This window comes from Nelumbo lutea, chromosome 4 (assembly GCF_056320005.1).
Source record: "Nelumbo lutea isolate HS-2025 chromosome 4, American lotus-T2T, whole genome shotgun sequence".
In the NCBI taxonomy this organism is placed as follows: domain Eukaryota; kingdom Viridiplantae; phylum Streptophyta; class Magnoliopsida; order Proteales; family Nelumbonaceae; genus Nelumbo; species Nelumbo lutea.
Window position 1 is genome coordinate 81,935,815 of NC_142687.1, and position 14,020 is coordinate 81,949,834.

The 14,020-nt window shown below is 39.2% G+C and overlaps 1 protein-coding gene across 5 annotated transcripts in view; it reads right to left on the bottom strand.

Annotated features, from left to right (window-relative positions):
* The window catches only part of LOC148861329 (calmodulin-binding transcription activator 5-like), a 66,895-nt gene that overhangs the window by 36,825 nt on the left and 16,050 nt on the right, over positions 1 to 14,020 (bottom strand). For all 5 annotated transcript variants that reach the window (XM_088941985.1, XM_088941984.1, XM_088941983.1 and 2 more), the window contains 2 exons: positions 3,594 to 3,682; positions 3,396 to 3,441 (listed from right to left, as the gene is read on the bottom strand). In XM_088941985.1, coding sequence (XP_088798111.1) covers positions 3,396 to 3,441; positions 3,594 to 3,682 — 135 coding nt within the window. The remainder of the gene's footprint in view (positions 1 to 3,395; positions 3,442 to 3,593; positions 3,683 to 14,020) is intronic.

Here is a 14,020-nt window from a genome sequence, read left to right on the forward strand (position 1 = left end):
TGGACTTTGAATGCTTTAATAGTCCTCCCAAACAACAAAAAATAACTCAGCAAAGGACTGAGAAAAGACTTACAGCAAGAGATTCTCTGGTTTGAACTATAAACCAAGCCGAACACTTGTTCTCTGAGATAACTTCAAAAGTCCTTTTCTCTGATTTCAAATCAGGCCAAACAACTTGCTCTCTGATTCTTCCTGGTCACCGAACCCTTCTCCAAGTGTATAGAAACTTGGGCACCCTCCAATGACCTCCAAGAACCAGGCGGATGACTGTAAACTTTCAGCCCTAGAACCTCCTCATGTAGTTGGCTGAACTAGAACCACATGAGGGACACGCCAAGCAATGGCCTGCTCTGATACCAAGTTGAAAAACAGCCCACTTGATGTATGGAACTGTTTGAGATTAGATGCAAACCAGAAAATGAACAAACAAGAGAGGAAGAGAAGAGAGAGCTGGCGGCAATGAGTGTTAGAGAGTAAGAGGTTCGAACTTAACCCCTCTCTAACACTCTAAACATCTTATTAATAAGTTAATCTTTGACAAATTACAGAGAGGCCCTTGAGTGAGCAGGAAAATACAAAAAACAGAATATTACAGAGTATGGGCCCAGAATAAGGCCCACAACAGAGAGAAACATAACATAACATGAAATGACAGTCTATGGGCCATTCGGCCCATCTTCTCTACACCATACACACACTCCATAAGAACTTGACACTTCTCTTGGCTCCCAGCCCCCAACTCCTTCGGCCTACACACTTTTGTTAATCAGAGAGAGAGAGAGAGAGAAGACAGGGAGAAAGCCAAGAGATTTCAAATCTGTTAGGGTTGATCAGTATGATTAGACCAACCCAGAAAAAGAATTTATATTAAATGGACAAGATTGTCCTTACAAAAGAAATAAAGGTACAGTGTTGTACAAGACAGAATACTAATATACACACCTACTAGTTTACAAAAAAAATAGAGTAAATTTACGAAACTACCCTCCATCTTCTCTACACCCCCTCAAAATGATGTTGGAACAAGCATCAGGTTGTCCATAAGAAAATTATGCCAAGCTTTGGTCATAGCTTTGGTGAAGAGATTTACAAGCTGCAAGCCCGAGGAGACATGTGAGAGAGATGTAACCCGCAAGAAGGTCACGAATGAAGTGACAATCCACCTCAATATGCCTCTTGTGCCAACTTCCTTTTCCAACTGTATAAAGGCAGCCCGAACTGCAGCTAAGGTCTCTAAGAATGTGTCTCTTGTGCTAGACGAGGATGCTGAATCAGTATTCACGGCCACATGAGCATTACCCTTCTTGCTTCTCAACTTTGCCGGGACCAAATGAGGATGCAGCTTCCAACATGTTTCTTTTGTGTGTTTGGGTTTCTTACAATGCTCACATACCACATAACTGTTGTTCCCAAAACTGCCTTCGGCCTGATTTTTAAACTCCATTTCGATCAAGAACCAGTAGTCTCAAAATTAGGGTTACTACAGTCAAAGAACAGCACTTGGACTATCAATCACAACCAAAAATCAGTATAGAACCAATCTGTATTCACGGTATATGTGCATGAAACAGGTATAGCTGATGATCTGAAACCAACTAGCAAGCACAACAGCAACAGTCCGTACAGTTCTCGCCCCTTAAGAGAGTTCGAAAACCCCAAAAAAAATCTGAAAACAGCTTGGAAGCAGGTCTGATATGCTTAGTAGAACTAGGGTTTTAATCAGTCCTTAAAGAAAACATTTCAGTTGCACATTCCAATCAGTACCGAACAGATAGACTTGCAGCAGGGTTAATATGAAACACTAAAAGCTGATCAATGCTAAAAAAAACTTGAGGAAAGCTCCAGGTAAATCGCAAGGTTCAGCCTAACATTAGGGCTTGCCGCAAGCTTATTAGGGTTTGCCTCAAGATCACTTTCAAACCCTAGAGTAGGAGAAAAGAACCCTAAGGCAGTTCGGCCCAACAGTAGGGTTTGCTGTAAAACCCTAGAGAATAGAAGAGAGAAAACCCTAGAATGGTTCGGCCGCCCTTTCCAGATAGGTCCAACCTATCCTCTCTGATAGTACTTCTCTTAGAAACTAAAAATCTTACAAGAAAAAGCTGTTCGCTGCCTTCCAAGGTTACCCGAACCCTAGCCTTCTCTGATTCTTCCTGATCACCAACACTCTGCAACCGTGACAAGTCTTCAACAGCTGCTAAACCCTCTAGCGATCTCCAAGAATCAGTCCACGAACTCCACTTTCTCAGCTTCCAGCCCTAGGAGATTCTCATGTGGTCGGCTGGACTAGACTTACATGAAACCCTAACCTTGCTCCAATACCAAGTAGATGTTCAAGACTACTATCAGCCTTGAACCCTAATAGATTTCATGTTCGAAAATAGGAGAAAAGTTATAGAGAGAGGATAAAGAGTAGAGAGAGCAGTAGAACACAAGAATTGAAAGGAAGGACAGAATCTGAATGTTTTGCCGCCACCACTTCTATTTAGTATTTATAGGTTATGCTAATTACACGGAAAGGACAGATCTGCCCTTAGTATTTACATAACAAATTGAACAAAATAAAGCTGAAATAAATAACAACTGAAATAACAGATTGACCACCAACTAACCCTAGGATGACTATAACACATTCTACCCTACGAACAAAGTGGGACCATAGCTGTGGGGCCCACATCAGTGTTCTCTATAATATACATCGGATCGGTTCTTCTTAGATCGGATAGGGGGTGGGGTGATCCGAATCCAATCTGATTTCTGTTCGGATCATATTATCTGAATCCGAATCCGATCTGATTTCTTCCTTTTTTTGTTGCTGTAATCAGAAATTAATATCAGATTTAGAGGACAGATTCACATCTGAAAGTGTTAAATGCATTCTATTGGCCTTTGAAGCTTACAATTCGCCACATAAAGGGATTTAGAAGGCAAATCTAAAGTATTCAAATGATAAGGGACATTCTTGGATTAGCCACTTGTAATAGCATCCTAGTCCACATCTGATTCATAATTTCACTGCTAAGACATTATCAGATGTTCTTGAATTTTTTTGGTGAGATAATGTTTCCCTTTTCCCACCTGGTATAACGCTATTAGGACAAGGTTTGTCACATGGCAAGATAGTGACCCAAAGAAACATGTAGACCCAATTTGAGTTGGCACTCAGCTACCAAATGTAAAAGAAACATATATAAACGTGATAATAAGCTTGTTTGGCCTTAAAAATGTAAAATTTAAAACAAATACCATTTAATTTCATAATTATTAGAGACAAGAAAATAGCCTTGGCTTGGTTAATTTGGTTCTATTTAAGGGTCAGCCTAGGTTAATCCAACAGGGTTGAAAAGTATGTTAAGCAATTAACTATTATGTAATAACTTGTGGCATAAGAAAACAACCTCTAATGTTTCACGGTAATGCACAAGGACTATGTGCTCTTGTTTCCTGAACAAAAAGAAAATCAAAGTTTCAATAATGTAGAAAATTCCATAACATGCCAAATGGTAAATATTGTTGTTTACATGAGCCAAAAATCATATAGACATGGGTAGTTACAACTGCCATGTGTATCATAACAAACATGAACTGTTACATACTTATCAAGAAGCCAGTAACACCTACGGACAAAATTGGGATTATCCTGGCCATGTGCATAATACACATGAATCCTTTCTTCATCACCAACCTGTGGCATGAAATCAAAAAATCAATCAAAGGCAATTCCAGGTAAACAAAGCTTTTTATCAGGAGTAGATATTCAAGGAAGCATTGTTTTAAAAGGCTTAAACCTTGAGGCATGAGGCAAACACCTTGAGGTGAGGTGCACAAATTTTGCCTCTCAAGGCTTAAGGCCTCACAACTTTGGTTTGAGGCTTAAACCTTTGTCAGAATGAGGCGTAAGCCTCAAGCCACAAGGTGTGAGGCGTAAAAAGGCGTAAGCCTCAACTTTCACCATTAATTAGTGATTTCATTTAAAAAAATCATATTTTTTATGCAATTTTTATGGTTCAAAATATATAGAAAAAGCACTTCAATAATTATGGGCCAAATAAAAACAAGTAAAAATGAAAAGCCAATAGGGAAAGTCAAGTTCTATTAGTTTCTCTTAGTATTTTATCCTAAGAGAGTTCAATGCAAAAAAGGGTCAATCAAGTTAATAGTTTCTCACAGATAAATCAAGTAGGTATTTTTCTTAATATTCTAATTTAACATCCCAAGTTTGTTGTTTTTATCATTTCTTTTCCTAATTATTTATTTTTCTCTTTATTGATTTTTTTTTTTTTTTGCATAGATCAAATCAGTTACAATAATTACAATTTGGTTCTTTTCTTCCCAACTATTGGATGACCATAAATCTAATGTCCATTATATAGATGATTCTTCATATGAATAATTTCATAAGATTGCATTTTGAAACATAAAATGTAAAATGATTATAACAGTTTGATGATTAATTATTATTTTATTTAATGTTTAAAAGTTAAAACTTATTGCTTATAAACTTCTACTTTATGGACATTTGCACCTTCCACCATTCTGACTTGGTGTATTACATCTTTTTTTATCATTTATAAACTTTAATTAGTATTTTTTTCGTAATTTTTTAGGCTTACACCTCACCTTTTTGGGTCATTGCGCCTCAACTAAGCCTTTAGCCTTTTAAAATCTTGCAAGGAAGTTTCAGAGCCAAAGAACAAAATAACCATAACAAAGGGAAAAAAAAAAAAAAAAACTTAGTTCTTGATTTCCCATAGTGTACAAGAAATAAAATCATTTTCTAATGAGAATGTAAGTTAGGGTATACCAAACCAAGCCTTGTACCAACTATATGGGGTCAGCTACATGATTCCTGTTTCATCATTCCACACTCTATTCAGTGACATATGCATCTCAAATTATAGGCTATCAAAATCATTTCTCTGAACATAACCAAACCATAATCTACTTTCCCACATTTTGTCACCCATTGAGCCTACTTCTAGATTCTTAAAAATATATTTGTCTCTTATCCTATCATTTCGGGTTTTCCCCCCACCCATCTCATTCACATTTCTGCTACATTCATCTTTTGGGCATGCCATTTCTTGATTGCCCAACATTCTGATCCATACAAAATTGGTGGCCTTATAACTTCTTTATAAAACTTTCCGGTTTCCCCATAACCTGAATGTTAGGGATGGCAATTTTCCCCATCCCCGTTGGGTACCCAACATCCCTGACCCGATAGGGTTGGGGATGGAGATTGCCTTGGCAGGGACGGGGATGGAGAGTGAATTCCCCACCCCGCCCTGTGTAGAGAGGATGAGGGGTAACTTTGTACATTACTGTACATATTTTACTCTTATAAGGACAGAACTGTCCATTATCACATTAATATATACACACGCATCCATTTTCATGTGACTCTCTTGTCTCTTCTCTTCTTCGACTGAACTGACAATGGTATCAGAGGAGGTTGCTCATTGATCTTATTCTTGCTTCTCTGTCACTTTTTATGGGCAGTAATCCCATCTCTCTACTGAGATCTACTGCACCCTTCAACTGGTGGAGTGTATAGGGCTGTTTTTTATCAACCCTACCTGCTGTACAGACAGAGTTTTATCTCTGCAAGAGATATTTCATTAGATCTCTCTTGGGAGATCTCAGATCAGGGCCAAACTTCAGATCTGGTGTCACCTAGACCAGATCTATCTGCTGTTCAAATCTCTCTTGATTTGGTGAAGTTTTGAAGGGGTTTTGACCCTCTTCCTTGGGTGGCTGCTACTTACAGTTTCCTTTTTTGGACTGTTAATTTTTCGACTAAGGTTTCAGACTTCGTTTACTTACTCTAAGGGTCTCAGTGATTCCTGGTGATTATTATCTCCTCCTTAAGGTATTCCTCTTGACTTCTGGTGATTGTTACCAACTTTTCTCTAGTCTTTCTTTGGCTTCTTGACTGAATATGGGATCTGAAAGGGGTGGCATCATACCTGTGAAATTCGATGGAACAAACTAGGCTCTTTGGAAATTCCATTTCCAATTTTTTGTTGAAGGGAAGGGTATGTGGGGCTATCTGGATGGTACCACAACCATTCCTGATACTACAGATGCTAAAGGGATGAAACAGTGGAAAATCAGTAATGCCCAAATAGTTTCCTAGATATTAAGTTCAATCACTGTCAATGTAGCTATTCCTATGAGGGGCCTGAAAACTGCTAAGGAGATGTATGACTACCTTGAGAAGGTGTATCAGCAATAAAATGTGTCCAGGCAATATCATATTGAAATGGGCATATTCTCATACACCCAGGGGAAAGAAGAATACAGGAATATTATGCTGGTTTTGTTAATCTATGGACAGGATATGAACTTGTTCATCTTGGGGTATCTTAGACCCGACTATGAGTTGATAAGATCCAACACACTCAGCAGGGAAAATGTGCTTGACTTGGACACCATATTGGGTGAACTATTAAGGGAGGAGACTAGACTATACACACAGTCCTCCCTTGATAGCAAGAAAGAATATAGACATGATACAGTTTTTCTGGCCACCAAGCCAAAGGGCAAAAAGGACTTTTCCAAGATGCAGTCCTATGAGTGCAAGGAGTTCGAACATGTGGCCTCTCACTGTAAGAAAAGGATTTTTTGTACCTACTGCAAACAACAGGATCACATTATTACTGAATGCCCCACCCAACCTCCCAAGAATGGTCAATACAAGGCACTTCAAACAGTTACAGAGTCTTCATCTAATATTACTGTCTCCTCCAACTCAAACTCAGAGTCTTCCGGTACTCTCACTGAGGATAAGATACGACAGCTTGTGTCCTCAGCTATTTCATCTGCCTTCTCTGCTATCTGCTTGTTTGGTAAGTCTTCTACCACTTGCTCCTCTCCTAGCCATATGTGGATTATAGGTTCTAGAGCCTCAAATCATATGACTGGGGCCTCCTTTGGTCAAACTCCTAAACCCTACTCTTCTAATGACTAGATTATTACTGCTAGTGGTGAGTCGTTAAAAATTGTTGGTTGTAATGATTTATATCTTTCTACCTCTCAATCATCTTCCCTTCATCTCCCAAAAACCCTCTTTATTCCTCAATTAACTACCAACCTTATTTCTATGGGCCAACTTGTTCATGATGGTAATTTGGTTCTATTTTCTCGTGATAATTGTGTTATACAGGATCAACGCACTGGGGAGGTGAAGGGCAAGGGGAGTAGGCTTGGGAGATTGTTTGCTCTTGAATTCAAGAAGAAACCTTCGTCCTAAACATCTTGTTTTCTTTCACTACTACTGATGTTTTATATTCTTGTTGTAATAATGTGTGGCATTTATGGCATAAATGTTTAGGCCACACACATGCTAAGAACTTTGGATCATTCAATTTCTTCTGGTTGTTTACCTACTGTTAATTCTGCTTCTAAGAATGTTGATAAGTCTTGCATAACCTGTGGCCTTAGTAAAAGTCATATTTTACCATTTCCATCTTCATCTGTGCATGCTATTGTTCCTTTCCAAGTAACATATAGTGATGTTTGGTTGTCTCCTATTATATCTAGACTTGGATACAAATACTTTGTTTTATTTATTGATGATTGCATTAGATATACCTGGATTTATTTCCTTCGGAAGAAATCAGAAGTACTTCCCACCTTTCAGAACTTTCACACCATGAAATGACCCAACATAATGCCACCATTCGTATTTTGCATTCCGACTCAGGAGGAGAATATTTTGATGGGAAAAATGGAGAATTTTAGACCTATTTAAAGAGACATGGTATTCTATCCCAAAGATCTTGTCCGGGAACTCCTCAACAAAATGGAGTTTGTATTCTACTATGTTAGGGTTCATTTGGACCAGTTAAAGTAGTTTTTTTCTTTGTTTTATGTACTATAACTTAAGTAGGGGCATAAGGGTCCTTTCCCTTTTAAAAGTATTGATGTATTTTTATGATTTATTAAAGTATTTATAGTGTTTCCAAGCGTATCTATGCGTATCTTAGTTTTTCTCCGATATGCATGCATATCCAAGGCGTATCCCGATACGTCTCTTAAAATTGCCTTTCCAATACACTTGGCATTTCCAATACTTTGAACCTTGACTGAAACATAATGAGAAATAGGATAAGATGTATAACTACGTTTACCTTTCCGCAATGCAATAAGAAGATCAAGGTCCGAAGGAGGAGGTGCAACCATAGGATCTATCAACGAGGACTAAACTGGAGGAGGGGCCGGTGCTCTTCTGTAAGTATATACACTTGTTTGATTGGTGGCCTCTCAGTAATAACCTGCACTAGAGAAGGAGGGGATGGAACAGGAACCACGGGAAGGGGGTCCTCAACTGGAACAGGAAGTGGAACCACAAGAGCAGGAGAAGGAACCTCAGTACTCGAGAAAAATGGGACTAACTCAAAGAAAGTGACATCCGAACACACAAAGGACCGATGAGGGTTAGGGTTATAGCACTTATACCCTTTTTAGGTTCTGGAGTATCCAAGGAAGACGCATTTAGTAGCACATGCATTTAACTTGTCTAAACCAGGCCCTAAATTCTGAACAAAACAAACACACCCAAAGACTCTAGGGGTAAGAAGAAACGGCGACAGAGTGGGAAACAAGACTGAGAAAGGGGATTGACTTCCAATGATGGACATGGGCATCCAGTTGATGAGAAAACATGATGTCAGGACAGCATCACTCCAAAAATGCTTTGGGACATTCATATTAAGCATAATGGACCGAGCAGTTTCAAGTAAGTGTTAGTTTTTCAGTTCAGTGACATCATTCTGCTGTGGAGTATAGGAACAAGAAGTTTGATGAATTATCCCATGGTGCTCTAAGTATTGTTAAAATGGTGTTGAGGTGTACTCTTTTGCATTGTCGGAGCAGAGAATTTTAATATGAACTCCAAATTGGGTACGCATTTCAGCATAAAATTTTTGAAAAATAGAGAACAATTGACTTCGATCTTTCATAAGATTGAGCCATGTCATCCTTGAAAAGTCATCAACAAAAATTACAAAATACTTTACTCATTGTATGACACCACTTTATTTGGACCCCAAACATCTGAATGAACTAAAGAAAAATGACTCAAGACACGACTATCAACTCTTGGACTAAAAGAGACTCTATGGTGTTTCCCAAGCTGACACGACTCACAATCCAATGATGGAAGATGATTCAATGACGGAACCAGCAACTTCAGAGCCTTGAGAAATGGATAACTAAGTCTGCAGTGCCATTGGAGAAGAGTAAGGGATGACTGAAAGGCTATTGGTAAGCCACCACCATCAAGGTAATACAATCCACGTGCCCCATGCCCTCCACCAATCTTCATCCCCGTCTTGAGATCCTGAAACACACAAGAAAAGGGATAAAAGGTTATAGAACAATTAAGTGACTTGGTTAATCTACTAATAGACATAAGGTTAAAAGAGAACTTGGGTACATATAAAACAGAGGATAAAGATAAAGAGGTAAAGATCAACATCACCAATACCACAAATGGGAGAGGTAGAACCATTAGCAAGGGTAACTATTTGGGATGTAGAAGATTGAGCAAGTGAAAAAAAAACATATTTGGAGTCCCTGACATATGATCCGAGGCTCCAGAGTCAATGATCTAGTGTGAGGGTTTGGAAGCCAAGCAAGCTATACCTGAATGGGCAAGAGTAGTTGTATTCTGCTGAAAGGATGTCTAAATGAAATTCTCATATACCTCACATGGTACACTCACCATCTCCTTCCCATAAGCACCAGTAGATGTGGAGGGGGTCTGATCAATCTATTGGTTTTCACTAACTGTACCACTGCTACTAGTCACAGCATGGTTAGCCCAAGTGTTGGGTGGACCATGTAAATCATAACAAAAATTAATAGTATCTCCCTCTAATCCATAGTATGTGCATTTTCTAGTTCCATTACTTCTTCCTCTACCACGACCTCCCCCTGACTCTCGACCTCCACTGCGGCCACTAGAATGATTAAACGTAAGACCACCTCGGTTTCCTGGAAACCCACGGCCACCACTTCCATCACCTCTATTTCCACAACCTCCCCCTCTTGTCACCACAAAACCAGATCTATCTAAGAGAGAAGAAGACTCTGTAGAATCAATAGATATCCTTCGAAGATGGGCAAACACTTCTTCAAGAGAGGGGAGAGCAGACCCCCCTAGTATTTGTGCTCGAACGGGTTCATATTCAGCCTTCAAACCCACTAGAAACCTTGTCACATAAAGTTGCTCTCGCTGTTATTGCTGAATATGAACATTTAGTGTTAGAGAATGATATACATTAAGCTCATTACGGATATTTCTCATGCTTGCATAGTATTCCTCCAAGCTTTGGTTACCCTGCTTCAGATTAAAGTACTCTTGGTAAAGCTGATATACCTTGGTGGTATCATCTTAGTCGGAATAAAGTTTCTTAGCATGGTCCCAAATTTCCTTAGTTGTATCCAGGAACATAAAATTCACACTGATTTTAGGCTCCATGCTATTCCACAACCAGGTCATAATCTGTGCATCCTCTTGTTCCCAATCACTAAACCCCAGAGAATCAAAGGGGGGTTTCTCCTCTCACATGTTTTACCTTTTTCTGGGCTTTTAAAAACACCTCCACATATTTGACCCACAGCACATAGTTCTCACCATTCAACTTATTGAATATTTAAGTAATCTGGAGAAATCATGACACATGTTTTATAATCACTCCCATCTCCAGTTGATGTCATCTTAACCGATTCACCTCATTTCACAAAGAAATCACTATTATAAACAAATTAGTCACCTACTACTATTCAGCACCACACCACACACTACTCAACAAAATATAATTATGACCACACTGCTGCTGTCATGAATTAAGCATTCGAAAACCCTACTTTCAACTCACATATCCAGGTATAAACAAAAGGAAAAGAGGCTCATATGCATACCTATCAATTCACACTGCCACATAAATGAAATCTAGACCAAAAGGAAGCAACCGCAGTCCACTACTAGCCGAATAGGGATTTCTGATCACACCTGTCCACAACCAGCCCTCTTCGTACCATCAAATAGAGGATATCTAGTACACCACCACAGCAACGGGAGGTATATTTACCTCCAAGAACAAAAAGTGACAACTCCTTTTTGGCCCCTTACCGAACTTCCAATCTGTCTAAGAGATATTAAAAAAATTGATATGGCTGGTGGCGATCCCAGGAAGACGAAGGGCGATGAGAAAAGAAAAGAAAAAATCAAACTGGTTTCTTATTGCTCTGATACCATGTAAAGAGGAGAAGAAGGGTTCGGCCAGGAGAGAAAAAGTCGCCTAGCCCAGCCGACCCACTTCGTATTTATAATGTATAAGCTAAATTACAGAAGACAGTATTGTCCCTTATTAAAGATGGGACACATAACTTAAACTTGAATAAAACAGACTATTATTCATTTTTAATTAGATAGACAAAAGACCAAAATACCCTTGTACTGTCGACTCTAACAGAGGTGATGCTAATCCCATTTGGTCTGTCATCTTGTATCAAATAACATGAACCTATAGTGAGATTGGGCCAAATGGCCCTTAGTTTTCTTTTGTTTAAGTAACTTTATTTCTGCTGTACTAGGCCTTCTTTCTTTATGGGCCTCTTTTTAATTTCTTGTTTATGCTTTAAGTCAGCCACCCAACTAAGAGCACTCTTCTAACTTTATACACATGTTTTATTTCAGCATATATAAATTAAATCAGAGACAAAGAGGGGAGATCGAACTACTACCTCTTCTCTTCTCTTCCATTCTCTCATCTTCTTTCTAAAGCTTCCGCTGAAACTCTTCTTTTCTTTCTTCTCTTTCTATTTTTATTTTATTTTCAGATTTATTACAGGTATGTTCTGCAACTGAACCACACAAGGAATTTGACCCAACATTCTATGGGTCCCATATATGGGATTATTCATGCCAAAAGACACCCTTAGCTGATGACATAACCATCCAGTTGCAGAGCATTAAAGGTTTTATCCAACTGTCCAGAAGAGTGCAATAGATCGTTAGTTGTGGTAAACCAGTCAGGTAAGAGTGCAAGAGTGCAATAGATCAAAAGGTGCATCAGGACCACAATACATAAATCATTTTCAACACTTCAATTAAAGGAGATCACTGCCCCTCCAATGCCAATTATAATGACCTTGAATCTCTCCTACAGATACACACTAAAACCTTTAGTAGCATTATGCAACAATTTAGATACCTCAGTTTATACATATCAAATACACTCTTATCCATGTCCATCCACCTTCCACATGATTAAAAGTGACAATGTTTCTTGTAGAGAACACTGATGTGGGCCCCACTGCAGTGGTCCCCACTGTGTTTGTAGGACAGCATGTGTAGTTATTTGTTTCAGTTATAGTAGTGTCAGTTTGAGTTAGTTTGTTAATTCAGTTGTTATTTATTTCAGCTTTTATTTACATTATTTATTATGTAAGTACTAAGGGCAGATGTGTCATTTCCATTGTGTACTAAACAACCTATAAATAATAAGAAAGTGGCGGCGGCAGATCTGTTAGAATCTGTTCCTCCTTTCAACCACTCGTGTTCTCCTGTTTCTATTCTAATCTCTCTTCTTTCTCTCACTTTTCTTCTATTTTGTAAACCTAAAACCTATTAGGATTCAAGACTGATTACAGTCTTGATCTTCTACTTGGTATCAGAGCCTATCTGGGGCTTCTCATGTGTGTCTAGTCCAGTCGACCACATGAGGACTAGCTAGGGCTGGAAGCTTTGAAGAAGTATTCGGTGGCTGAATCTTGGAGATTACCAGGAGAGGTTCGCAGCAGTTCAAGACTTTCCGCGGCTTGCAGAGAGTTGGTAATCAGGAAGAAGCAGCGAAGGTTAGGGTTCAGGTAACCCTAGAGGACAATAAACCGAAGTACATAAGTAAGTTTTTTTATTGAGTTTCAGAGACTGCAATCAGTCGAGATAGGTTGGACCTATCTAGAAGGAGGGGCCGAACTGTGTTCAAGTTTGTTTCTAGGTTTTGACTTGCCGAACTATGTTTAAGTTTGCTTCTAGGGTTTGACTGTTGGGCCAAACCCAACCCCCCCCCCCACTCAGAGGTGATTAGTTTTAGGGTTTCATATTGCCCTACGAAAAGTCCCACTTGTGCAGACTGCTTGGAGTGCAGTTGCGCACTTATTTCAGACCTACAGTTGAAACCCTAATTTTGCTCTCACAGCAGTGGGCCCCACAGTAGTGACTTCAGAAAATAGCATCTCAGATTGATAGGCTGCCTGTTACTGTGCATGCTGATTGATTTCAGATCAGTTTTGAGTTGAATTCTTGCATATACTATGATAGGCGATTGATTTCAGATCAGATTTGGGTTGTTTTCATATCAGATTTCAGATCAATTTTGTGTTGGTTTCAGATCAGATTTCAAACCTGCTTGTTTTACTCTGTTTTTTGGTATAGTGGCTCTAACAGTTTGTAGCCATTGATTCTTGATCAAATATGGAGTTTAAGGGTCAGGGAGAAAGTAGTTTTGGAAACAACAGTTTTGGTGGTGTATCTGAAACCGGGTTTCATATTACAACTATGAGATTTGATAGGTCAAATTACTTGGAGTGGGCTCAATCAGCCATGATGGCTATTGGAGGAGGGGGAAAACCGGGTTACCTCTTGGGAGATGTGAAAGAACCTTCCAGGGAGGACCCAACATACACCAAGTGGGTTCAAGAGAACTATCTGGTTATGGCATGGCTGTGTAATTCTATGCAGCCACATATCAGCCGAAATTCCTTGTGGGCAAAGACAACCAAAGAGATATGGGATGTTGTGAAAGAAACCTATTCCCAACCCCTTAATGTTGCTAGAGCCTATGAACTGAAGTGTGAGGTGAACAACCTTAAACAAGGAGAGAAGCCAGTTTCTGTCTACTTCTCTCCCTTGAAATCCTTGTGGCATGAGATTGACCATCTAGAGACCCTTGAGTGGGAGAGTCCCAAAGATGCACAGACTCACAGAAAGCAAGTCGAGACGAATAGG